The sequence below is a fragment of the Sporothrix schenckii genome (assembly GCF_000961545.1).
Source record: "Sporothrix schenckii 1099-18 chromosome Unknown Cont44, whole genome shotgun sequence".
Lineage (NCBI taxonomy): Eukaryota > Fungi > Ascomycota > Sordariomycetes > Ophiostomatales > Ophiostomataceae > Sporothrix > Sporothrix schenckii.
In genome coordinates this window covers 5,071,112-5,096,903 of record NW_015971145.1, presented here as the reverse complement: position 1 = coordinate 5,096,903, position 25,792 = coordinate 5,071,112, and the positions used below count along the sequence as shown (strand labels likewise).

General features: G+C 55.4%; 8 protein-coding genes across 8 annotated transcripts; 3 read left to right on the top strand and 5 right to left on the bottom strand.

Annotated features, from left to right (window-relative positions):
- Positions 1 to 580: 580 nt before the first annotated feature.
- Positions 581 to 4,096, bottom strand: SPSK_08384 (phosphatidylinositol glycan, class O; the record flags this gene model as incomplete). Its single annotated transcript, XM_016734983.1, has 1 exon — positions 581 to 4,096. The coding sequence occupies one exon, from the start codon at positions 4,094 to 4,096 to the stop codon at positions 581 to 583; it is 3,516 nt and encodes a 1,171-aa protein (XP_016588339.1).
- A 1,603-nt stretch (positions 4,097 to 5,699) lies between these two features.
- SPSK_09881 (uncharacterized protein) lies at positions 5,700 to 6,284 on the bottom strand (the record flags this gene model as incomplete). The annotated part of the gene is made up of 1 exon (XM_016736448.1): positions 5,700 to 6,284. The coding sequence occupies one exon, from the start codon at positions 6,282 to 6,284 to the stop codon at positions 5,700 to 5,702; it is 585 nt and encodes a 194-aa protein (XP_016588338.1).
- Positions 6,285 to 11,304: 5,020 nt separating this feature from the next.
- On the bottom strand, positions 11,305 to 11,701 carry SPSK_10921 (uncharacterized protein; the record flags this gene model as incomplete). The annotated part of the gene is made up of 2 exons (XM_016737154.1): positions 11,305 to 11,548; positions 11,586 to 11,701. The coding sequence occupies 2 exons, from the start codon at positions 11,699 to 11,701 to the stop codon at positions 11,305 to 11,307; spliced, it is 360 nt and encodes a 119-aa protein (XP_016588337.1).
- Positions 11,702 to 13,262: 1,561 nt separating this feature from the next.
- On the top strand, positions 13,263 to 16,557 carry SPSK_08408 (pumilio family mRNA-binding protein; the record flags this gene model as incomplete). Its single annotated transcript, XM_016735006.1, has 4 exons — positions 13,263 to 13,268; positions 13,442 to 13,574; positions 13,783 to 16,086; positions 16,154 to 16,557. The coding sequence occupies 4 exons, from the start codon at positions 13,263 to 13,265 to the stop codon at positions 16,555 to 16,557; spliced, it is 2,847 nt and encodes a 948-aa protein (XP_016588336.1).
- Positions 16,558 to 17,919: 1,362 nt separating this feature from the next.
- Positions 17,920 to 19,197, top strand: SPSK_09322 (uncharacterized protein; the record flags this gene model as incomplete). The annotated part of the gene is made up of 1 exon (XM_016735896.1): positions 17,920 to 19,197. The coding sequence occupies one exon, from the start codon at positions 17,920 to 17,922 to the stop codon at positions 19,195 to 19,197; it is 1,278 nt and encodes a 425-aa protein (XP_016588335.1).
- A 379-nt stretch (positions 19,198 to 19,576) lies between these two features.
- SPSK_09777 (3-hydroxy acyl-CoA dehydratase) lies at positions 19,577 to 20,290 on the bottom strand (the record flags this gene model as incomplete). The annotated part of the gene is made up of 1 exon (XM_016736347.1): positions 19,577 to 20,290. One exon carries the CDS (start codon positions 20,288 to 20,290, stop codon positions 19,577 to 19,579), a length of 714 nt encoding a protein of 237 aa, XP_016588334.1.
- Positions 20,291 to 21,198: 908 nt separating this feature from the next.
- Positions 21,199 to 21,858, bottom strand: SPSK_09830 (uncharacterized protein; the record flags this gene model as incomplete). Its single annotated transcript, XM_016736399.1, has 2 exons — positions 21,199 to 21,687; positions 21,760 to 21,858. 2 exons carry the CDS (start codon positions 21,856 to 21,858, stop codon positions 21,199 to 21,201), a joined length of 588 nt encoding a protein of 195 aa, XP_016588333.1.
- A 2,111-nt stretch (positions 21,859 to 23,969) lies between these two features.
- Positions 23,970 to 25,138, top strand: SPSK_09431 (uncharacterized protein; the record flags this gene model as incomplete). The annotated part of the gene is made up of 2 exons (XM_016736003.1): positions 23,970 to 24,122; positions 24,239 to 25,138. The coding sequence occupies 2 exons, from the start codon at positions 23,970 to 23,972 to the stop codon at positions 25,136 to 25,138; spliced, it is 1,053 nt and encodes a 350-aa protein (XP_016588332.1).
- Positions 25,139 to 25,792: the final 654 nt, after the last annotated feature.

The following is a 25,792-nucleotide window of genomic DNA, read 5'->3' as shown; positions in this document are numbered from 1 at the left end:
GGTGGTTCGTGAAAGGGGGCAAATTGGGAAAGAGGCGATGGCGTTTCGGCAGTCACCACCTTCTGAGTCTTAAGCAGGACCGAGTTAGTGGAAGTGCGCAGTCAAACATCCAAGGAAAGAAGGTGGGTCATAGCCAGGGCGGGTTGCTATTTCCTGTTCCGGCCTAGCCTGAAGGCTTTCGTCGGCCAGTGCCGGCAGCTGCTTTGTGGCCAATGGAAATCGTGCCACAGCGCATGTATGCTGCAATGTAGAGTCTGTGCCAGAGGCAACATCGTCGCAGTGCCAATGTTTCTGCTCTTCACAGTTCATAGAGTATGAATTTTTTTAAAAAATTAAAATTAAAATTCTTTTGTAGCAGATGGCTCTAGTCTATGAAAATGTTGCAAAATGGACATTGTACACATTATATATTTATACAAAAGTGATGAGACGAAAGCTGCGCTACGTAGTCGCTTCTCAACGTCGTATTAGTGCGCCGTCTGTATGGACGAAACTCGTATGCTTCGCTTCCCAACCTCCCTGGACACATCTCCTAATCTCGTACTATACCCCATGGTATTGTCGAGGCAATGCGCGTCTTCTAATAGTCATCCACCCAGCCAAACACCTCACTGACCGCGAGCGTGTTGGACCGCAGCCCCACGAGCGCCAGCACAATAGCGGCAATGTCCACGACGAGCAGCGCTGCCGCCGCCATCATGAAGCGTGGGTTGAACACCCGGTACAGCATCAGGTGCCGCCGCAGGTGGCCGGCCCACGCCATCGTGGCCAGGGCCTCGACGGCAAAGTACGCGGCAAAGCCGGCCAGCGCGCGGCTCGTCGGCGACAGCAAGCCACCCCGCCGCCGGGGGCCTGTCTTCCACAGAACGAGGAGCGGCACGGCGGCGACGGCAATAAAGTGGCCCGGAAACGTGTTTGCTGCAATGACAAGAGGGCTCCAGGGGTAGCGCACCGTAAAGAGCGGGATGAAGGCGCTGTCCCACTGGATGCTGGAGAGGGTGGCCTGGTGGCCTGTCGTAAAGTAGTGGAAGTTGGCGAGCATGGCGAGAATCACCGGGCCGATTACCGTGACCGACGAGGGGGTTGCGGTGGAGGCGGCTGCCGCAGCGTTGGCCGAGGCAGCATTCGTGGCCGTGGCAACTGACACGCCGTTGATGGTTGCCGTGGGGCCCGCCTCTTCCTCTTCCTCAATGGATGCGAGCAGGCTACGGTTGCCCGTGCTCACATTGGTGCCTCGGTCACCGCTGGCGGCCGACTCGTCGCCGTCGGGGTCTTGGGGACCGCCCGACTTGAGCAAGTCGAGCAGCTCGAGCAGCGAAAGCACTTGCCACAGCATCAGGGCGAGCGCACCGCCACCCATGGGCTTCGACAGCTGCACTCCAGCAACGAGCAAGTTGGCCACCAGCAGCAGATATCGCGCGCCGTGCGCGTTCGCGTAGCCCAGGACGGCCACCTGTGCACGGTTCGACCCCGGCGCCGCGCGCGCCGAGAAAGACACGCAGGGGCCCGCCCAGACAAAACCCACAGTGCCTGCAACAAGGGCGAGCCCCAGCACCGTCTGCGCAACATAAACAGAAGCGGTCTTGACGGTGCCCGCAGGGAATGCGTCGGCCCACCAGTTGCCGCTGTCGGCGGCGTCGAGCGTCCAGTACACAGCTGCCATGAAGAGACCGCCGCGGAAGACATAGCTGATCCACGTCGGGGCCAGACCCTCATAGGAGCGCGTCGGCTCGAAAAAGGAGCGCACGATCGTGGGCATGATGAGGAAGACTGCAAAGGGGACGGCTAGCTGCCAAACGGCCGAGGTCGACGAGTTGGCAGACGCGTAGTAGGTAGAGGTGCAGTATGGCATCTGCTCCTCACGACAGAGCTTTGACAGGGATGCCAGGCGACCCAGCAGAACGAACATCACGGCGTGGTAGATGCCGAGGGCACGGTCGCCAGGCTTAACGAGGCGGAGTGAGGCCAGTGCGGCCACGAAGCCAAACGTGGCCAGGAAGAAGAGCAGGATGTTGTCCTCCCAGATAGTAAAGGAGTTGGACGCAAAGCCGGCCGACTGGGCAACCGTGAACACACACGCCATCCAGCCCCAGACGCTGCTCGGCAGCAGGCGCCACAGGCGACGCCGGCCAACACGGCCGAGCAGCTGCGCAGATACAACAAGCGTGCTTGCGAGGGCTGCGTAGCCAGCGAATGCGTACCACGGCTCGGAGCCGTTCCTCACCACAGATGCCCAGGCGATGCCGGCAGCCAAAATGGGAACGCCACCGGCCAGACCGCCCACCACAAGCCATGCATGCTGGTTTTGCTGCTGTAGCAAGTCTGCGTCGTCGTCCTTGTTCTTGCTGGTCAGGTCCTCGCCGTCGACCAGCTCACCCTGGAGCTCGAGCAGCATCTCGGCGTGGTCAAGTTCCGCGTCCTCGATGAGCACAATGCCCTCATCGTCGTCGTCGGTATCGCCGCGGCGCGAGGCATACAAAAGCAGCGATACGACGCCAGAGGCCATGATGGCGATGCCCAGAATCATGCTACCGACATCAAAGTTGGCCCACAGCTCCTTGCAGGTGCGCAGCGTCTCAGCCTGGTACACGGCAAGGGCCGCATAGGCTTCGGTCATGGTCTGCTTTTTGGAAGAGGACTTGATCAGTGGCGGTCGCACCGGAGCGTCGGCGTTTTCGAAACCCTGTGCCTCGGCATACGATGCCTGGTAACGATCGATGCCGGCAGCTGTGAGCTCACCCACAGTGGCCAGATTGGCCCAGTCGTCGCCGTTGGGGCCCACAAAGGCCTCCTCAATCGGCCAGCCTAGGTTGTTGTAGGGGATGGGAAGGCCCAGGAGCAGGGCCAGGGTGGGCACGAGATCGATCTGATTGACAGGGCGTTCCTTGGCCGTGGCAGGCGGTGTGACAAAGACCGGGTCGGTGCGGCCAAACAGCGGGCGGCGTGCGTACATCCACAGCGCGGCCTCGATTTCGTCGTCGCTCTCGCCGCCGTGGTCGCCCTTGCTGTCCATGCCGTGGTCACCCATCACAACGAGTAGTGTGTCGTCGTCGATCGTGGCTACTAGGCGCCGAATGAAATCGTCCATCTGCTGCAGCTTCTCGCGCATCGCCGGATGGCTGGGGCCGTAGCGGTGGCCGGCATGGTCGACGCCCAAGCAATGACCGATGAGCACGTCCCAGGGGTGCTCTTTTTGGACCTGCGACTCCATGAGCGGGAAAATGTGGTCGAGCACACCGTTGTCGACCGTGTGCAAGTCCCAAACATTGAAACTGTCGTAGGCACGGCTGACGTTGGGCGCAAAGTAGCCCGGGAAAAGTGCGGTCCAGGTGTCGTCGCCCAGGTGTACGATCGTCTTGCCAAGGGTGCGCATCTGCGCCAGCAGGTTATCCTCCTCGACTGCGGTGCCGGCAAAGTTGCTGCCCATGTCCATGAACGTGGGAAGGGTGCCAGTCGTGAGGCCCTTGAGGCGCTGGAGCGTCGTAGTCGGCGGGTCGGCAATGAACGGTCGCAGGAACGCATGGGTCGGGTCGGAGACGGCAGTCTCGTAGAGGAAGGGGAACGAGTTGTGGAAGAGTTCGGCCTGTGTATCGTTGATGCTACCGCTGCCGACGGGTACTGTGAAATCATAGCGGAGCGCGTCGATGAGCACAATGACGGCACGGTCAAAGGTCTTGGGGTGCCAGCAGCCCTTGGCCCGGTCGGAAATGTGGCTGCTGCTAGCATCGCCCAGCGGGCTCACTGCACAGCTTGACTGCTCGTCCAGGACCAGCCGGGTGAGCAGGAAGCCGGACGTGAAGTAGAAGATGCCCACAGCGTGCACAACCACCAGCCAGAGCCAGAAACCCACGGTCCACAGCCAACGACGCTCATAGGCTGACTTGCGAGCAGCCTCACGCAGGGCTCGCCGCCGCTCGAGGGCGGTAGCCCGATTGTGCTCCGTATGCGCGTCTGCGCGACCAGCCCGCGCAGCATCCTCAATCTGCTTGATCCGGTTGGCAGCAGCAAATTGCTTAGCAATGGTCTGGTATTCGGTGTTTGTCGTCGGCGTCTCGGAGGTCACCGTCGCTTTTTTTCGCGAGCTTGGGGGCGCCATCGTGGGCGTGCAAACGATGGAAGGAATCGACGAAGAGAGTACGTCCAGCAGGGAAGACGCGATGAATTCGTCAAAAGAGTTAGAGAGGCAAAGAAGAAATAGTTCAAAAAGTGCCTCGCGCGGCAAAGGAGAGCTTCAGCATATGGCTCATGGCCATGTTTCAAAGGATTCCAAAGAAGCGTGCTGCCAGGGAGGGTCGATGAAGGGTATACGACAATGGAAAACTAAAGAGATCAAAAGGTACGATGAACAAGAAGAAGAAACACAAAGGAAACGGGGCACATGGACACTCTGCTGTCGATCACCAAAAGAAAGAGAGCGTTGTGGGAGGAGAAAAGGAGAGATTGAGAGAGGGATGGAGCGAGATGAGGTCTGTAGTACAAAAATTGACACGGGCTAAGCAGGGCGCAGAAAGACTTGACGTTGGCTCTTTCTCTGCTGGCGTCGTTTCGCGTCGGTCGCAGCTACTAAAAACGGGTTTAACACGTTGTAGTTCTGGAAAGCCAAATTGAACACGATCTTGACGGTCCCTCTTTCTTCCTTGACTCGGTAGTAATTTTAAGCATTTGGTGGATCGCCAGGCAAGACCGGCTCTCGCAGCTTCCTCTCCAATTCGGTCATTTTCCCTAACTGCGCGCCGCCAGCGAGTTCATAGTAGCAAACGGCGAAGACGCCAAATGCTCGGGAGTGGCGGCCCCACCAAAGAAGCACTGTCCTATGGTGTTCTAAATTCATGACTCGAGCGGACAAACACAACCAGCGACGGCACGAACTATTATTGCAAGTATAGGAGTATACACTTTGCAATACAAAATAATTCCACGGCAGCCCAAACAAATAACGGATAACAGCCAAACGGCCCGCTGCATTCATCAACAATCAAAAATAGACGGCTGGCATGCCAGCGGTGAGTGACCTCACATTTGATTCGCTCATCACCAATGGCGATCGATTCGTGCTGACTGCAATGCCCAAGCATATCACGATAGTCATGATTTCCTTGCAAAATACTCTTCCACAGCCAGAGAAAGGGAAGAAAATAGAAAGGCCATAGAGGTGGTATACACGGTAGATTGCAGCTAATGCAGTAAATGGAATAATAATAATACAATATGTACATGAAAACACAAGAGTAGCCGAGCATGCAGGAAGAGGACAGAGCGTCACTGTCCTGCTCACAACATCCCGGCCAATGTGGTAAAAAATAGTCTCGGAAACAAGCAAAATGTCGGTCTTCGTGTCTGTGCTCGTCCGCAAACATTGATCCACTGCTTCCACGCTTGTCTTTGTGTTGTGCTGTCTGTTCTTTTCTTTGTCTGTCAGCTGCGAAAATCCCTTCCTGGTAGTCGGAGTGCGGTGTTAACCACGTCGTTGTCGTCTCCCCAAACACTTCTGCGCCGTAAATAGATAACAAAGGTACCCAGGAATAAAAGTGTGGTGCGAAATAAGAGTATGAAACGAAAAAAGGGCCAAAATAATGATTATGGTATAAAATGTCGGACGAGAAACGAGTGTAAGAAATGAAAAATTAAGAGGCGCCAAGAAACAGAGGAAACGACCAGGAAAGCCACTCAAAAGTTCGGGTTATTTCGAGATGCTCCCCTTAGTTGTAATCCCGGTACTGCTTCTCCTTCAGGCCGCCAATCTGGTCCATATCGATAGAGTAGAACCGGCTTTTGCTGTCCTTCTCGTACGCCGGAAGTTGTTCTTCCTGCTCGGAAAGGGGCTCCATGCCGACAGTGTTGTGCTCGCCGACGCGGACAACAACAACACGGCCACTCTTGCGACGGCCGGTCTCATCGTGCTCGTCCGGGAAAGTGATGCGAATCTCCGGGACATTGTCGGGCGAGTACGGCGGCGACTGGGGGTTGGCGAGCATGGGCTGGCCATCGCGGCCGAAGACGAGCACGGACTGGCGGCCGTTGGCGTTGGTCGTTTGAATGGTGAGGCCGTGCGGGTTGTTGTTGCCGGCACCGGTCTTGTCATTATACTGCGGCAGACCCATAGCAAGCATCTGCTGGCGTCTCTTGACGCGACGGAGCATGACAAGAGTGGAGGTCAGGAGCAGACCGGAGAAGACAATTGCGAGGAGGATGATCATAGCAGTGATCGTGTGCTCGTTGCCCGAGCCCTCATCGGACCGGGCAGCCAACTGGCCGTGAGAGAAGAAATGCTTGAACGAAGACATTGTGGTGGTAGCAAAAGCAAAAGGGTGACGAACAAAGGTGTCGTAGGGCGAGTCGTAGAAATAATATAGAAACGTGGTTGACAACTGTATGAACAGATGGTCAGCAAAAATTCCCTAAACAAGTTCAGTCTTGTCCACGTCTTGCGGTGTGACGCTGTCCTAAGATTCTCGGCCGGCCAAAAAGGCGGCCACCTTTCAGCCGCGCATCATAGGGCCTCCCCCGGCCACGATGGCCGCCACGAAGCAGGTCTTGTTGATACGACCCGGCCGGCCGGACAGGCCGACTTCGCGACAGCCAGTCAACATCCACAATATCTCCTGTACCAGCCAAAATAGTGCTTCGAGTCCGACAAGACGTACAGAGCAGCAAACGAGGTCGATTCGGAACGGTCGGCCTCGTCGGGAAGGGTCGAGAATGATTGCAAACGGGTGAAAACAGGCGGAAATCGGAAGTAAACAGTCGGCGATGTCGTCTTTACCCAGTCGATGAGCAATGGAATGAGTGTGATGTGTGGTGCAAATTAAGTAAAAAGGACAGGACGGTATTCAACTTCGAAAAGAGAGCGGGAGAGTTGAAACCAAACGCAAATAACCACACAAACAACAAACAAAAAATGAGTGTGATGCTTCGTTTGCTGGGTAAGCAAATCCAAGCGACGCGAGGGGAGGAAAGAACGTGAGAGAGTTTGAAAGGAGTGAAAACTCTCGGTGGTGGATGTCGAGGAGGAAAATAGGAAAGGCGAGAGAGGGAGGGAAAAGAGAGGGAAACGAAATTACGAGATAATAGGAACGCATGGCGAGGAGGCGGAAAGGGCGAAAGGGGACAAATGAGGTAAACACCACCAGGGCAGTGCACAGAGTCACAGACAAGAAGGTGCGGGTGGTCCAGCCAAGCGCCTAGCAAAAATGGCAGGCACGAGTGAGAAGTAGGGCCTACAACCACCACTAGCCAGGGGAAATGCAGCACTGGGCATGCGAATGACGGAAGGAGTAACCCACCAGCGGTAAGAAAAAACACTGCAAAAGGAAATTACACCCAAGTCGCTCTTAACCAGAACGGGTGATAGCCCCACTGCGATTGGCTGCCTTGCCAAAAAGAGATCCTCCCAAGCCTCTCCATCAGACCGTCCTCGCTGGCCGGCGCCAGGGGTAGTGTGCGAACACCACTGATTTCAACGCTCTGGACACCTGTCAACCAATGAACAGCCGCCTACCCTCACGCGAAATCGTGGGCTGTGGACCCTCGGGGTCCATCTGATGGATGGGACTGACAGGCAGGTACGGGGACTAGGATATTTTGGACAGGCAGGAGCGAACGACAGAGCACGTTTGAACAGGAAAGAGACGAATGGCCCGTGCGTGAGAGGAAGGCGCGATGCCTGCCACTTGCCAACTGCCACCATGACTGTCACCAAAGTTAGCACTGCATGCGACAGGTGGCAGATGCAGGGATGCAGACGATATGTGGAAAGTACGAAAGGGGATAACAAAACGTCAGCGTCGCGGAGGAAAACTGATGGTGCCTGACGATGCGCTCTTTTCACATCTCGACTCTCGACTCTCAGGAAAGCAAGGGATGCATATGACTGGTCCACTCACTACCCTTTTTACTCTGCCAAAACCCTTTCAACACAGCCGTTGTGTTGGTGTGCCCGTTGGGTCATTGAGAAGTCCAATTCCTCGTGTCATTGAGTGGATTGGCGGATGTCTAATATTCTTACAATGATAAAATTGATTGACCGCCAGCCGCCCATTATGCCAGCAATCTTATATCCCGTCTTTGTTTCCATCCCTTCTGTGACCCCAAACCGGGAAAGCAGACATTCTCCCAGTCTGTTTCTGATCCGGGTAATGACTAAAGGGATAAACGTCCGTGGAATAAGTCGGCGAAACTGCGCTGTATTTCGTACGCAGGACTCAGTAGGACAACAAGACAAGTAAATCCCAGTCGTGATGATAGGAAAATGAAACGAAGGGGAAAACCGTTGACATGTTACCTGGTTGAATGCTCGCGTCTTTACACCCTCCATTGCTCAAGTCAATGGGACTGTCATTCCGGCTGGGTTGCTTCGTTTCTCACATCATCCGAGCCAATACCTCTCCATCCGCCCAGTCCGTCCCTCACTTTAACTTCCCGTTTTGCCATCTTTTTTTTCGGCCGGCCTGTCAATGTTTCAGCCTTCCCGCCGTCTGTAGAAACATTAGCCCCTTTCGTCGACATTATATATCAAACATCTCACAAGAGTGCACAAGTCCCAGGAGGTAGCGGAAACGTCAGATGAGGCGTGTCGCACCCCCTCTGTAATTGCAATGTGAACAGTGTGTATGTAGTACCAGTGTATCGACGTTTGGTTTCAAAACATTCGACGCCGATGAAAGGAAGCCAAAAAATAAGAGAACAGGCTTGCCATCTCGTCCAACCAACAACGGCAGTTCCAAAACCGCGCGACCCCCCGTTCAAGCGAATGTGCGCTTTCTGCATAGCGTTGATGATGGCAGACGGCCGTCGATTATTAGCAGATGCTTCATCTTTCTGGCTAGCCGACCTGCTAAGATGCCTTCCCTCTTCAACATGTCCGAAAGATTGCTGTTCTCGAGCTCCGGCATGGACTCTCACAGGGACGACCTGCACAAGACGTCGGAGCATGTCGTATCAGCGGCTATCCGCAGTGTCCAGAGACAGAACGGCACCGTGGTCTCCGTATGATCAACTTTCCACCCTTCCTTTTCTTCCAGTGCCTCATCTATCCGCGCGAAAGCGTGAGACTTATTGGGGCATGCGGCTATCCTCCTGGTTAAACATGACCTGTCAATTTTCAGGTTCTCCCCTGCGTTTTTTCTCTTGCGCTTTCCGAGACAGACGCTTTTTCGGTCCCTTCTGTTTGGCAGAGGACTTACTCGCTCCGAGCGGAATATGTGGACCGGAGCGTTGGCGTTGAAGATAAGGGGAGTAAATAAGGGAAGGGAGCATGCAGATCTACCCTCTACCCATCTTCAAGCGTGTTTGCCTGCGAGGTTTGCGTGCGCCGGGATACAATGTTGCCAGCAGCATCTACTTCGTAACTTGGGGAGATGGACCCCACAGGACTTGGTGATACGTCGCCCGAATATGTGTTCTGTTCCTTTTCACGGAACAGACTGCTCATGCACAAAGACGAGAGACTGCCATAGCACCTTGTCACTGCGAACTGCAAAAACACAGGTGCCTTGTCTGGCCTGCGGCACAGGCAAGTCCTGCGTCATCTTCGTCTTGTCTTTAACATCTCGACGGCAATGTCGCCCAGCGGAGGGTAGATGTTCACGCTGTGCACCGTGAAACAGAAAAGTTGAGAGAAGACGGTACAACGTCGCCTCCGGTAGTCTTTTGGGACTTTCCGTGGCAATCTGTGCATCGCACGCTGTGTGGCGTCGCGTCTCGCGACGTCTCTTTCCGCACAGCAAAGGATGCGCAAAGCGGAACTTGGGTCAACAGACTTGCGAAATATCGCTTGCCGTGCGTTTGTCGACAATGGCTTTATCGTTCTCTCCAGAGTGAACTTGTCCTTGCCGACTTTTGCACATTTGGGATAATGAATCGGGACCAAGCACAGGGTGATAAGGGAGGCAACGGAAACCAGGCACGCGGTCGTTGGAACAGAACGCCCTAAAACCAGAATGGTCCGATTCGCGAGAAGGTAAATAGAAAGAAAAGAAAAACGTAAAAGTTAGCTTAGTATCAGCTCCTTTCTTTCCTTCTTCCTGCATATGTTACAAACTGTCTCAAGTCCACTTGACCGCACGTGTAGCACCAACTAAAGAGACGACAAACAAGCAACCGAAATGGATATATTTTTAGTTAAAGACAGCTGTTGTCGTACATAGCGGCAACTGCAAAACAACCGGTTGCTCGTTGTGTGAGGCGAAACGACGGCATCATTTGGAGCTGCTGGATCATGCCGGCTGGGGGAAAGGCGACCTGTGTACCACCCAAGGCCAGAGACAGCATTCAGCACACGGCTCGTGATCGGGAAACAGAGACGTTTCGTTTCAGACGATCCGTTTGCGAGGATGGTGCAGCTTCTCGGACAACACAGAGGTTAGACACCGGCCCGCCAGTGCTTATCGGCTGGCAGTGAAAAAAGAAAGTTTTACGTTGAGCAGGGCGACGACAATGGTGCGCACCGCGACAAACGGGATGCTTTGTGGACTCCACCCGAGTAAACCGGGCACGACAGGAGACTGTAATAATAACCTTCGCATCCTATCCCTTACTTTGGGCTGCGACGTGGCGTCTCAACGCTCACCCCTGGCTGTTGGCGGTGTCCTTTTTTCTCGTGAGAAGAGGCTTGTTCGTGCAGTGTCTCTTGTTCGTAAGAACAATATATTGGCCACCCACAGGTCTGGGCTGCTACTGCGTATCGTCTTGCGTATTTTTGTAGACGCTTGTTCAGCAACCGTTGCACTTCGAATCGTCGTCGTCCTATGTAAGGTGGCAGTGAGAGTTGTGCCCCCTACCCCTGTCAATGCGTCGCTCGGCTCTGTTTGCTCCGTGTCGAGTGAGAGGGCAAGCCTCCTGTTTTGCTCCCGGCCCTCTTGTTCGTGAATTCGCTAGCGTGGTTCTAGAACGCAAGCGGTGTACGAATTAAGAGCGGGTGAGTCTCTGTAACGAAGGAACGCGGCGTTGCTGACGATGTGTTGACGATGTGTTGGTACGTACACCGTCGGCTGTGGGTTAACTCGTCAAGAAAAGACATGAGACAGAGAGAGCAGGCGGAAAGGGGAAAGAAAGACAGTCCATCGTGGCTGCCGTCCATTGAGATTCTAACACCCCGTGCGTTGTTGCCCTTTTGACGTAAAGTTTCTGGCCGCCTGCTCCTTCCCCGTCATCCCATCAATTTTCACGCGTTTCGACTACACGTGTGGCACTCCTTGCTGTTTCTTACTTGCTTGGCGAAAGAGACACCCCTGATCGTCCCGCCAGCTGGCGTCGGTTTTTTAGCATCCCGTTCGGCAGCCCCATCCCAGGTCGCTGGGGCCGATCTCAATAATCCAAGCTTGGCCAAAATGTGCCCTGGCAAAGCTTCTTTCCTGGACTTTTTGGTAGCTGTTTTGTCCTGTCGACGTGCTCCGTGGCCATTTTTGCCTTGACGCACAGGAAAGAGCGACCCGGATTGGCACTCGTGCTTTCCCCGTCTTTTCTCTGGCTTCCCTCCATCTCGCCGTCGTCGTGGTCTGCGCCTTCCCCACCCGCGTAAACCTTATTTTGCCCGGCCTCAGAAGGCACCCTTGAAACTGCGACAATACAAAGTAGCCGTGACACACTTATTCGCGCCGTGTAAGAAAGCCTCATTATCGTGGGCCACCGTCGGCTTGACCGTGTCGGTTTTGTGCGCCGCGCTCACAATTCGGTTTTGCTCCGCCCGATCCTCGATAAGCATCGCTGCTGGCCACCCTGGCTTCAGCTCCTCTCCCTTCTCTGCTGCTCTCCGCCATGCCGTTTTGCCGCATCTAAAGGCAACGGTCGACAGCCACGAGACAGACCGTGGCAGCCAATTTTACGAAATTTGAAGGGGCGTTTTCCGGTTCCTACTTCGTACTAATGAATACGTCTTCGCTTGCTTGTGGACACTGTATCGTTTGCTCAGTTCGTCGCGGTTTGAGTCCCACGTAAGCCTGTATCGAGTATTGCTTATTCTGAAGTGTGTATTTTGTACTTACTGCATGTACTTCGCACCTGCCCTGGTGGGTGCTCTTTCCTTTTTTCATCCCACTTTTCACAATTGTTCGCCTGCTTTACTCCTGCCTTACCCTAGACAATTTGTCGGCGTTCTTTCCCTGCTGCAACCTTCGTCGCTGCCCGCCTTCCTCGCGATCGTGTGCATTTTTCCCTCACAATTGACCACTCAGCCTTACCGGCTGGGACCTTCCCTCAGGCGCTTCTCAGCACCTCTAGCTCCTCCTTGGGCAAGTAGAGAAACCCTTGGCCTGCGCTATCCCACCACACTACGACGCATTCGCTGCATCTGCCGCCGCTCTGGGTCTCTTGACGGTCTGGACAGCGAACACAAGCCTCCACTCTTGTGCGCTACGGAACACGGAGCACCTAACCGCTAGGTACTCCACTGCACCCTCCCCACCGCGCTATGCCACTACTGTCTATCGCTTCCCTTGCTCCTTCCCACCAAACGCAGGTGCTGCGTGCACTGCTCGCACCTTCCCCGATACTGGACCACCTCCTGCTCGCACCTTCTGTTCGCACATTCTGTTGCCCACCGTCAAGGCCCCTCCTTCAAGGCAACAGGCTCCCCCTCCGCGCTCCTTCTTGCCAACCAGCCTGTCAGCAAACCGCCCTCCCTCGCAACAATCAATACCCACCCGCCTCGACTGCCACTTTTCTCCACTCCATTAAGAATAAAATAGTCCACCCAATGTTCCCTGGTAAAAAAAATCACATCTTAATACCACTTCGCCGTCACAATCGCAACGAAAGGGAGCCTCGTCTCGCTTGCTCTCACGCCCCTTCGCTGCAGCAAGACTTTCTTGCTTGCACGCGATCCCCGCCCTTGAGTCGTCCCGTCCACGGCAGCATCCCGTTGCCAACATCCTTCGCTGCCGCATCGATACTGTTTACTTGGCATTTCTACTTTTCTTTCCTTAGCAGAGCCTCTCGTCCATCGCTGGTCGCTCTCTATCGTCGCCGCTATCTCCAATCAAGCGTCTCGACAAACCAACATATACTAGATCCTGCCACGAAGCTTCTTCTGAGCCCTCTCCTCACGTCCGCCTCTTTCTGTCCAATTATCATCCTCGCTTCTTACTTTTTGCTTCTTGCATCACTCGTCTTTCATCCTCGTCTCGTGTCGCCTGTCAGTCGCGAAGCATCCACCATCGCGTGCCGTGCGCTCTGATCGATCTCCATCGCCGTATCGACGCTCCTTCGCCTCGCCAGCGGCCCTTCATATCGAAACAGCTTCACGAGTCGCCCATTTGTCAACTGCCATGGCGGTATGTATTTTGCTTTCCCTTGTCTCTTTCAGTGCCTCCTTCTCGTCGCCTCTTTTTCGTCTCCCCTTTTTCTGAACCTGGGTCTCGTGCCTCCGTCTCGTCTGCGCTGCTTTTTCACCTTCGACCACGCTCGCCATCAATCTTGACTCAAATTGCTAACATCGTCTCTTCAGGCGAACCGCTTCCCCTACGGCGGCGCCAATTCGAGGGAGTCGTCGTCCCAGTCCATCGTGTCCTGGCAGCCGAATTCTGTGTGGGGCAATGTGCCATCGTCCGTCAACAATCGCGAGTCGAATAGTCTACGAGGTACGTCGAGAAGAATACTGACAGGCGGCGGTGTGTGTCTACTATTGGCGCAAGATGGAAGTGAAGGTTCGGACGAAAAGCTGGAGATGGATTGGAGCTGAAACAGACTGGGGTTCCTCTTTTTTTTTTTTTTTTTGGGCTTCTCATTGCCAAGTCTTGTACTTTTCTCTACTCGCGTTTCTATGCTAACGATTCTTGCTCCATCAAGGCCAAGACGAGCCCTTCACAAACGGCCACCAGGCCTCCACCACCTTCCCGACAAACTCAGCCGCCCCCGGCGTATGGACTGCGCAGTCTGGACCTTGGAACAACGCCGAGAACACCGCCGCGACACGGAGGACATCGTCGAGCCCGTCGCCTGCACGCCAGAGAGATGCCGTTGGTGACCTATCAAACGGTCTTTCATCCACCTCTTCACTCTTTCCCATCGGACAGACAAGCGCCTTTCCAAACGGCCGTTCCAAGGCGACCAACGGCACGGCCTCCGAGGCCAACGCAGCCGCTTTCCGGTACACATCGCCACTGCGCGACAGTGTAGGAGAGGACGGCCCCGATTCGAACACCATCTCCAACTCTCTTTCCAACCTGGGCTTTGACAGCGATGCTCTCCCATCCCGAACACGAGCTGCCCACGGCTCCTCGAACGTCTTTTCGACGTCGTCAGCTGCGGCGTCTGTAGCAGGATCGACAGCGTCTGCATCGGCCGCGCCTGGGCCAGCAAATGGCACGACAAATACCAATGGCAGCAACGGCTCGACGCTCCCATCCTTTGGCTCCTTTGGCCCCATTGCAACGTCGAGCCACGGCCATTCACACCGCACATCGCTCCAAGCCTCGACGTCATACTCGTCCCCAGCAGCGCCGACACCCGCTCTGCCCTACCACCGCAACTCCCAACCCGAAGACGCCAACGCTCTGGCGATGGCGCAGATGTTCCGCCAGTCCCAGGGCCTCGATGACCGGTCAGCCAGCTCTGCCGCCAACGGCCTTGGAAGCAACTATGGTGCAATGGCAGCATATGTGCAGGCGCAAGCACAGGCACACACCCACAGCCAACCATCGTTCCAGTTCAACCCCATCTCTGAGCCTTGGGACGCGGGCGTTCGGGGGTTCGAGATGTACGGGCAGGGTAGAGACCCTGCTGCCGCATCCGCCTTTTCTGCTCCGCGTAGCCATTTCAGCTCAGCTGAGCGGGGCAACACTCCGATTGGGGGCGTTTTCCAACAAAACGGCAGCCCGCGCAGCCTTGGAACACCCGCGAATGGTGCCGGGCCCTGGAGTCGGCCGCAGTCGCGGGACCCCAGAACATCGGGCCTATCGGAGACCGGCGCCAATGGTGTAGGTAACCTTCTGCAGCGTCAACCTCTACAAAATTTCTTGCACGACCAGCAGCTGTCGGCTGCTGCTGCCGCTGCCGCGTCGTTCAACGGCAACCCCAACTTCCTCCCCGGCAACCTCGCCCCATACCCACTGTTCAATTCTTTCCGAGCGCCCATGCAGGTGTCGCCTCTGGGTCTCCCGATGGGCGCGCCGATGGGCACGCCGATGGGCAATGGCCTGCTGCCGCCCAACTCCCAATTGCAAGCTCCCCGTGACCGCGATCTCGTTCGGTCGATGCGCAGCCCTGTGCTGGACGATTTCCGAACATCCAGAACCAACCGACGGTTCGAGCTCAAGGACATTTACGGCTACATTGTCGAGTTCAGCGGCGACCAGCACGGCTCGCGCTTCATCCAAAGCAAGCTCGAGACGGCCAACAGCGACGACAAGGAACACATTTTCCGGGAAATCTCAGCCAATGCGCTCGTTCTGATGCGTGACGTGTTTGGAAACTACGTTGTGCAAAAGTTCTTTGAGCACGGCAGCCAGGTCCAGAAGAAGTACTTGGCCGAGCAGATGCGCGGCAAGATGGTCGAGCTGTCCACACAACCGTACGCCTGCCGTGTGGTGCAAAAGGCCCTGGAGCACATTCTGGTGGAACAGCAAGTCTACCTGGTCAAGGAGCTCGAGGTAGATGTGACGCGTGTCGTCAAGGACCCGAGCGGCAACCATGTCGTGCAAAAGGTCATCGAGGTGGTCCCGCGCGAACACATTGGCTTTGTCATGGACGCCTTCCGCGGCAAGGTGAAGGAGCTGTCGTCGCACAACTACGGCTGCCGCGTCGTCCAGCGGATGCTCGAACACGGGTCCGAGGAGGACAAGGCCATCATTCTAGCGGAGTTGCACGAGAATGCGCGCGACCTCATCATGGACCAGTACGGCAACTACGTGACGCAGCACGTCATTGAGTTTGGCGATCCAGAGGACCGCACCAAGATGATCAACACGGTGCTGAATGAGCTCGTCCCCATGTCGCGGCACAAGTTTGCGTCCAATGTGGTCGAGAAGTGCATGGAACACGGCACGCTGGACGACCGTGTCCGCGCCCGCAAGGAGCTCGAGAAGGTCGGCAGTGACGGGGTGCCCGTCCTGCACCAAATGATCAAAGACCAATACGGCAACTATGTCATCCGTAAGTGGCCCTTCGTTTTAGTGCCCGGCACATTGTTACCGTCATGCCCCGCTAACCCATTACACAGAGAGACTATTGAAGCTCCTCGAAGGTGAGGAACGTCGTCTTTTTGTCGAGACCATGGAGACGCAGCTTGCCGTTCTGAAGCGGACGAGCACCGGCCGGCAGAACGCGGCCGTGGACCGCCTGCTCGACGAGCTGGCCAAGACCGGCCTAGTCAGCCTAGGGTCGCCGCCGGCCGCAAAGTCCTATACTGCCTCCACGGCGCCCGTGTCACCCCGGCTGCCCGCCAATGCCGAGTCGACACCGCCGCTCACCCATGCGCCGAACACCCCGGAGAGCTCCAACCCACCTAGTGTCAGTGCTGGACCAACAGGGGCTTCGATCGTCGCCAGAGCGGACGGGAAGATGGCTACGGCTGCAGCCAAGCTGGTGGTGTCTCCGGACACCGACACAGAGACTGCGGAGTAACTTCATTGCCCCTTTTGTTGTACAAATAAGCACCCAAGGCAAACCGCGTGACTCACGCAAGCACGAATACGAACACGAACATGCAGCATACGTACTCCTTTGAATATACCTGACGATGCTGGAGAGGACCGCTCCTTTCAGCACCGATGACGATTTTGTCAATCGATAATACCCACCGATGCAGTTTTTCTTTGCTTTTTCAGAGGGAATGGTTTTGTTACCAACGTGCATTTCTTATTTATTATTTCTTTTACAAATTTTTTTTTTCTCCTTGTGTTTTCTTACCCTTTCTTTAGTATTTTCTTCTTGTCTTTATTTTTACAATGTCTTTCGGACGTGGTGTATGGGACCGACAGGAATCGCTGCCGGCGTGTTACCCAAGGCGCGTCTTTTCATCTCCTTGTATCTCTTTTTGCCAGTTTACCATTTGCCACTTTCTAGGGGAACGACTTTGGAGGACCAACAAAATACTCTGGTGAACATTCGACTTTAAAGTTTTATTTAAATGGGAATAAATATAAGAGAGTGGGATCCCGACGGAGAGACAGGGGGACGATCGGAAAACGGAAGGAGCTTTTGGGAAACAAAATAACAAGGGCAATTGCATAAAAAAAGAAACGGGGTTGTCTATGAGATGGCTGAGCAGCCCAAGGCAAGAGCGAAAAATGCTTTTGGGGCGGAAGGGGCGATCAACCGGCTGGCGTTTGGCTTTGGGCATTCCAATATTATATTTCAATCCTCCTATTCTGGATTCTGGTCTTTGCTTTCTGTGTGCATTCTGGCTTTGTCTTGCGTGGCCGCCTCGGCCGACTTGCAATGTTTCCCTTGACCGTCATCGTTGATTTCAGGTTTTTAGTATTCGCCTCATCGCCATGTCGGCGTTGAATCAGAAAATGAAATACATCAAGGCATTCTTTTTTAGTCATGATTTACCGCGTCTATCTAAAATATATATGACGATATGCTAGAAACTACGATTGTAAGAAAGCATGTTTCTTGTGCATCCGACCCGTGATGTGCCTGTCGCTGTGAAACCTCGTGTTCTTGTGAGAGCCTTGTCTCAGGCTGTAGCTGTTCTGAGTAGATGCGCTATAGCGCTAAAGCCCCGCACCCACCTCCACTACTGGACCGCCTTGCCACAGCCTCACAGCCTTCTTCAGCAACTAACGACTTGTTTACACGTCATTCACGCTCACTTTCCAACAACCACGTTATCGCTGCACCTCTGTATCTGCTATCGAGACCTCGGACTCTGTTTTCTCGCCGATACTCGCCCGTCCGTCTTCCGACGCCTCCGGTAGCTCACCCGCTTCCTCCACCTCGAGACCGTCTCCCTGGCCTTTCTCTCCGTCTCCAAACCAGATGCGCCGCACGTTGCTGCTGTGCTTTGTGCACGGCTTCAAGGGCGGCGCCGACACGTTTGGCGCCCGCTCGCAGTTCTCCCATGACCTGCGCAAGCGCGTTGCCCAGGCCCTGCCCAACGTGGACGTCCGCGTCGCCGTCTACCCGACCTACGAGACCCGCGGCGACCTCGCGGCCTGCGTCGCCCGCTTTTCGGAGTGGCTGCTCGAACAAGTGATCGACATTGAGGTGGCGGCACGCACGCCGTCGCCGACCGTCGACCCGTCGGTGCACTGCATATTGATTGGGCACTCGATGGGCGGGATTGTGGCGGCGGATGCGCTGCTGGGGCTGGCGGGCGACAAGCGGGTGGGCGACGAGGAGGAGAAGTTGGGGGACGAGCTGAATGCCATGATGTTTCCGTACGTCCAGGGCGTGCTGGGGTTCGACACGCCGTACCTGGGGATCGCGCCGGGCGTGGTGGCCCACGGCGCCGAAGGCCAGTATGCGGCCGCGACGGCCGCGCTGACGCAGATTACCGGTCTGACGGATGCGCTGTGGGGCGGCAGCAAGAAGAGCGAGGGCGACACGCAGCCGGCGCGCTCGGCACGGGCCCTGCCGTCGTCGTCGTCGCCCTCGAGCAACGCATCCAAGACGAGCAAGACAGAGGCGGCGGCTGTCGGAGGGGCCGCTGCGGCCGCCGGCGCAGCGTCGTCCTCGTGGGGCTGGGGCAAGATTGCCATGTACGCGGGAGCCGGTGCCATCGCCAGTGGCGCGGCGGCGGCCGCCGCCACGGCCGCCTACAAGCGGCGGGACCAGCTGACCGAGGGCTGGACGTGGGCCACGTCGCACCTCGAGTTTGTCAACTGCCTGGCACGAGGCGAAGTGCTGCGGGCGCGCATGGCGCGCATGACAGAGGCAACCCGGCAACTGGGCGTCGGGTTCGGAAACCTGTATACGCAGTTGGGCAGGGCAGCACAAGAGGCCCAGCGAAAAGCGGCGAGTCTCAGCAACAACGGCGAAGGCGGACGGAGCTCGCCGCTGCGCGGGCTGCTGCCCGCGGGCGAGCGAACGTTTTGCAACCTGCCGTCAGGGCAGACCCCAGCGGGGATCTGGCGGCCGGCCGTCAACGACGCGGCGACGGACGAGACATGGGCGCATATGAGCATGTTCGATCCGCCACAGAACCCCAACTACAACACGCTGCTCCGGGACGCGAGTGCCTTGATTGTGCAGTGGACCGAGGGTACCGCATGGTATGCCGGCAGTCACGTTACGACGGCGGCGGCGGTATCATAAGATGCACGTTTCTTTATTTTTTAATTTTTTTTGCTAAAATACGATGCTATGACAAATACAAACCCTTATGAACTAATAGTACATTATTACGCTATTGCTATTGATGTTGCCGAAGCTCTCTTTCGCCTCGATTCTATGGAACAGATAAAATCTGTTACTTGCTCGCCTTTTTTATACCGAATACCAGCCAATACCAGTAACACCGTGCCATCCAAGCCGCATAGCCGCTGTAGTGCTCCGAAGAGTCGAGGTTCCCGATCCATGTCTCGCCTCGTGTCCTCGCACTCTCGATTCCACTGCACTCCTATTGTTTTTATCGTCTCGCAATGTGTAGTGTCTCGGTCCCCTTGCTTGCATCCCCTGTCCCAATCTCTCCGCTCTACTGGGCCTTGCTCGAGTCGGCCTTGAGCCGGCGGAGCACCTTGCGCCGCTGCGCCAGCATGTGCGTGTAGAGAATGTACGACCCGGGCACGTAGACGGCCAGCACCGCGTACAGCGCGTAGGGGTAGTACGGGTGCAGGCTCTCGGCGGCGCCGGGCGTCGCCGCGGCCAGGTACACGAGGCGCACCTCGGACGAGATGCCGATGGGGTAGAGAACGAGGAATGTGCTGTAGCGCAGGATGGTGAACCAGTCGGGCACCGGCGGGTTGGCTCCGCTCCCGGACGCGCTCGCGCTACGGGCCAGGCTCAGAGCAAAGTAAAAGTAGCGGATGACCTCGGTCGTGCTCCAGGCGAGCAGCATCGACGTGTAGAACACGCTGGACGTGGTGGCGTTGGGGAACGGGTAGACGACGGCCCACACGAGCAGCAGGCGGCTGGCAACCTGCATGACGGTCGTAAAAAAGGGCGCGCGGACGACGCCCAGCAGCGAGTGCACGACCTCCAGTAGGGCGAGCGTCTGGGTCCAGCGCACAAAGTAGCTGACAGCAATCGGCACGTACTCGGGCCCGCGCAGATAGGCGGCGCCAACCGTGCGGCCCAGCACCGTGGCCCAGAGGACCGCCGACGCGAAGTTGTAGGCGGTCAGGTACAGCAGCTTGACCTGCGACGATTCCACAGGGCCAGTGCCGGGAATCTCCTTGGACTTGGCCATTGCGGGCAACGGAGGAAGGACTGTCGATTCTAAAACTATCCAGCAGAAATAGGTCAGGTGCAGGTCGGACTGGGGAGTACGCTTGACACGGCGGCGTATCGAGGTTGTCGTTGGTGGTGATGTCGACAATAGGTGGGTGACGATGATGATGCACAAAACGTCGATTGTCGGGGAAGACGTCGTTTGTTGTTCAACCGTTGGGGAAATATGGCGTAGCTTTGGTGGATTTTCACGTGGAAAAAGCTACGACGTACTGACAATCATAGCTAAAGCGCCTCAAGGAAGGAGGGTTCGCGCAAATAGGGGGCACGTGCAAAAGAAAGTTCCAAAGGCGGGAGAATTTCCGGATTTATTTTAAGCCAAGTTTAATTGGGTTATTCTTGAGTTGACAAACGGTCTTGGCATTTCTTGGCAACATCTTGGCGACAGACAAAAGCTCGTGTGGGTCCCTTCCTCTTTCGGCCAAGAGGAGGGGGATTTGGGTGTGAATGTCCCGAGGTGCGACATACTTTAGAAGGCAGACGAGAGCAATGTTACACTCTTGAGGTTATTGTCGTATCTGAAATTGGATTTATTAGGTATACGTTTTTTGGTATTTTGTTTCGTCTGTCTGTAGAACAAAAGTCAAAATAGTATGTAATAAGACGCAAACTTGCAAGACTACCGAAGACAATATAAGCAGCTGAAATACATAAAACAGAAAGATGAATCAGATAACAAAATAATGCCCATTACATAGAATAATTTCAACATGAAAAATCAAGATACAATCCATAAATGCAAAACCAAAATCTATTCTAATGGGCAATTAGGATATCTCGAGTCCTTGTCGTGGTCGCGTTCGTGTCGTGTCATTAGTCGTAGCCGCCAGCAGCGAAGTGTCAGGAAATCGTAACGAGTGGAAGTCATTAGTTTCCATCCCGCCGGCGGAACGGCGACGGCCAGCCGCTAAAGAGCCACTCGTTGCTGTGGCGGCCGCACGTGGTGTAGACGTTGACATTCGTCTTCTTCGTGCTGTTCCCGGCGGTGCTGCCGGCAGTGCTCGTGGCATAGGAATGGGCCGACGAATGGCGCGGCGGCGGTGACGACACGGACGGCAAGGACGCCGTCGAGGCCAGCGACGATGTGTAGGATGGCGGGTACGACGAAGAGTACGACGCCGAAGACGCATAAGTCGATCTGCTCGTGGTGCGGTAGACGCCCGAGGCAGCAGCTGCATCAGACATGTTGTACGTCCCAGACGATAATGACGATGGCAAGGACGACGACGAGGGGCCGTTATAGCTGGCAGAGGCCCTGCCCATACCCGCGCTGGTGCGGTACAGCGGGTCACTGGCCGACCGGCTGCTGTACTCGTACGCAGGCATATCGTAGGACTCGGCAAACGGCGCCTTCGTCTGTGGTTGGTTAGCAGGGACATTGGACAAAGACGAGTGACAAGGACCTTGCTCCTATACACAGGTACGTACTGAGCTTGACGATATAGTGCTCGATCGCGAGGGCGCGTGGTAGAGCGGCGCCGAAGATGGGACGCGGGATGAAGAGTAGCTGTTGTTGCGGCCAGTCATTTTGGTGGAGGGCTGGGGATGAGAATAAAGCAGCAGGGCAGAAGCAGAGATGGGCCTGTTACTGTTCTTTGTCGAGCTGAGTTGAAAAGTCGGAAGTGTTTATGTCGCCCTCCGTACGGGCGAGAGTAGAGTTGAAATCAAAATAAGGCTGGTTTGAAGGTTTTTTCCTCGCAGGAATTTTTTTGATTCTTTGCTTGTTTGGTTGACCGATTGACTGATGGACTGAATCTCTCTTTATGTCTTTTATGTTATGGACGATATCGATGTTGCGATTTGTTTGTGGTCTTATTGTTGCGTATTTTTTTAATATAGTTTTTATTTTGGGAAGCAAGCAGTCTTAACGGGGAAGGTAGAAACAGAGATATTCGGCAATGCAGCGCGTGGTCTGTCGCAGGTAGCAGTAGTAGTTGCAAGCGGAACGGTTTTGTGGTTGCTGCAGGTTGGAAACAGTGTTCAGGCTGCAGGAAGTCCAGTTGCAGGTTGCAAGCTAGGTAGCGTGCTGGGATGCGACAAGAAGACCGGGGGCTAGTTGGAGAGCACAGTGAGAGCGTTGGTAACCGAGGCAGTAAAGGCAATATGTGACAGTGTGGTTGAATGTGTGAGTTGGAGTGAGAAGACGGGACGATATGAGCAAGAGTGTAATGTGTGAGATGGAAGAGCGAGGGAGAGTAAAGGGAGAGAGAAGAGGCCGAACAGAAACAGAAAAGAAGGAGGAATCGACGCGGCTAAATACAAAAATGCAACGACACATGCGAAGGCAGAAAGAAAGTGTACAAACAACAAATAGGTCGATAGCGACGAAGGGGGATGGAAGACTGATCACAGGACAAGACGACGTAGGAACAACTAGGGACGGGGGAAAACTAGACTAGTGCAGGGACGAATTGGAGGGTACAGGTACATGAGGATGAATGACAGAGGACTTGGCGAGATGGGGAGGCATCGGGACCGGCAGAGGGAACGCGTCAGGCTTGCCAAATGACTTCGGTCAAGACGAGCGGCAAGGTACCTTTGGCCTCACTTGCTAGGCACGTCGTTTGGCTGTCGAGGCAACTTTGCATACGCCGCACTGGTCGGATAGAAAGAAGTAGGAGAATGAGAAGTGGTGAAAGTAATCTGCGCACAAGGAAAACTAAAAAAAGGCGCAAAAGCTGATCGCAAGAAGAACGTAGCTACTGCCAATGACGAGTACACAAAGTAGACAGACTTGGAGTAAAAGAGACGGAGGGGTAGCCCGAACACCTTCCGGGGAAAGAAGGAAACCAACAAGCCAGCCAGCTCGAAGCGAGGCATGGACACGGAGAGGCAGTCAGGCCGATCGTAAGGCAGCAATGATATGCTCCTGGGGCAGGACATTAAAACTGCAGGCCAAGAGGACGACGAGAAACGAAGGTTAGAGACATTGGCAGGACAAACGAGAAGGGGGGGGACCACAAATTCTAAAAACGAAGCCAGACATGGGGGGCAGACTTGAGCGGGAACGACAAGGGAGATTTGCGCAATGGGTCAGAAGGCAGCATGCCAAGGACGCTAGAAGGGCGCCAGAAGCCGAATGGAAAGGGAGGCGGGGCTTTCTTGGTAGCATCCCTGTCGTTTTGGTCCTGTCCTCGGAGTCAGAGATAGGACTTTGAAATGCAAAGAGACAGATTAGACTCACAAGCACACACACACACACACACACAGAGAGAGAGACTGATTGGTGACACCGCCCACTTTTCTAAGGCTGGCCAAACAGATAACGCAGACCGTCTGAAAGGAGGGCGAAGAGGCGGACTCAGACAGGCAGGCAGAGGTGGACTGCAGCGTGCAGCGTGCGGCGTGCAGGAGACCGCGACATGTCTTGGTTCGTTCCGCGAGCGAACCAAACAGAGGCGGACAGACAAGCGGACGCAGGAGAGTCATCGAAGCAGCATCGGAATCAAAGTGTGAGGCTTCTTGGATGCACACCAATTGCCGAGCATAACGACGGGGGCCCAAGGCCCTAGGACTGGACCCGCCTGCTGGACGATGGAGTCATCGCAGTCCTGTGACCGACCAAACGGGCGAGTCTGTTCTCATGGCCAGCTCGGTGTCGAAATCGCAAACGAACGCGATATGGCCAAATGGCCAAAATGGCCAAAAAGAAAAGAGATGCCCCGACTGCCAATCGTGGGCCGCCGCTGGGTGAACGTGCTCTGTTGCAAGGGCGGAACGACGCTGTGACTGAGCTGCTGAGGCATGTGTGGCCTGTGACGGCATCGGTCAAGCTACGAAAGGAGGGAGTTGTAGTGTTGTAGCTGGTCGTTGGTCGTGCGTTGGTGGCGTGCTTTTGGTGTGGTCATAGCTTGTTTCTGTCATCATTGTGTTTTTGAGTTGCTTTGTTTTGTTCTTTCCCTTCTAGTGCCAGAGCTACGACAACAGCTCGGGGGCTGTACAGGAAGGTGGCGTATGCTTCTTTCCTTCTTTCCTTGTGGGTGGTGGTTGCCCATTCTCTACACTACTGCGTAGCGCAGAAACCAGGGGGCTGTGGGGAACGACTGGCGAACGCTTGCCCAGCCGGCACGCTGAGTGCCGCGGAGAATTGGGCGTTGAACAGTATCCTGGCTCGTTCCCATTCGATGATCCCCACTCGCCATCGGCGCCATCCCCCATTGTCAAATCGCCCAAACGGAGCCTCTTCCCCAAACGCCCCGTGCCCCCCTGCTGCACACCATCGACAGCCTCCAGGTATCGCTCGTGTACACCGAAGACGAGAACGGCGATCGGCGCGACAAAGACCGACAAGGCAGTGAAGGCAGTGCACAGTCTAGCGGGTGAGTGCGGGATCACCTATAGCCATTTGGAACGGCCTGTGTCTGTTGGTACGGCTCCTATTAGCTGGCGATTGGGGATGGCTTTGGCAGAAACGCGACCGAGTTTGACAGTTCCAGGGAGAACAGGTACGCCATACTTTGTCGGTGCACGGCATGCAAAGGCAGCAGGATCGAGGCTCAAGACTCAAGGCTCAAGGCTGCAGCTGGAAAAGCGGCCAATGGCTAGCCAGGCACCAGAAGCCCAAAAGCAAATGCCAAATGACAAGTTTTTTGCCTTGCAGTCACCGGGTGCACATGTGGGAGAATACGGAATACGAAGCGGGATGCATCCCGGTATCTTGCCGCTGCAGCCTCGCTCTCGTCTTGGTTGGCTCGCATACCGCCCATCGCTGCCAAAATACATGACAAGAGCAGTCTGGTCAACAATGAGACCTTACTCAGGGGCGCTGCACATTTTAAAACGACGAAAATTCGACGGGATGGGATAATTTGGCTAGCAGGCGTGCGGGACCATGAGTGAGCGGTATCGTGTATGACTGAGTGAGTGGTCGGACATGTCCTGATTAAAAACGATCCTGTTGTTGTTGCCTGGACTTGGCGGCAGCAATGCATGCACCTACTCTCGAAAGAACAGAACAACACATGAATCGAGCGGCATTCTCCAGAAGGAATACGGGGGAGGCAAATCATGATTGGGCAGTAAACCATCATGGGGACAGTAAACCAGCAAATTGGGGGAGGCACAGATCGTTTCGAGTAATACCCCGTCACGGCGCCACTCTTTAATTGGTGCGGGCGAGAGGTTCGACAAGGGCATGCAGCATGCAAACAGCCAAGGCTGGCGGACAACTTGGCTGTCGTTGTTCCTGTCCAACCCGACCAGCTTGGCGACCCACAGACAACTCTGACGTCGGCATGCGAGCAGACAGGGCTCAACAGGTTAGAGTCCGACTTGCTTCCTTTGCAAGAAAACGACGCCATTGTCAGAGCCGTCCGGGCCGACTTGGCATTGTTTGCATTTCTGGCATCTCCTGCCCATCTCCGGACTGTGATCGTTTGTGCAATCAAACAACCAGACGGGAGGTCGGACGAGATGAGGGAATAGGGAAAAGCAGGAAGGCTTTTGTCACCCAGGAACGCGG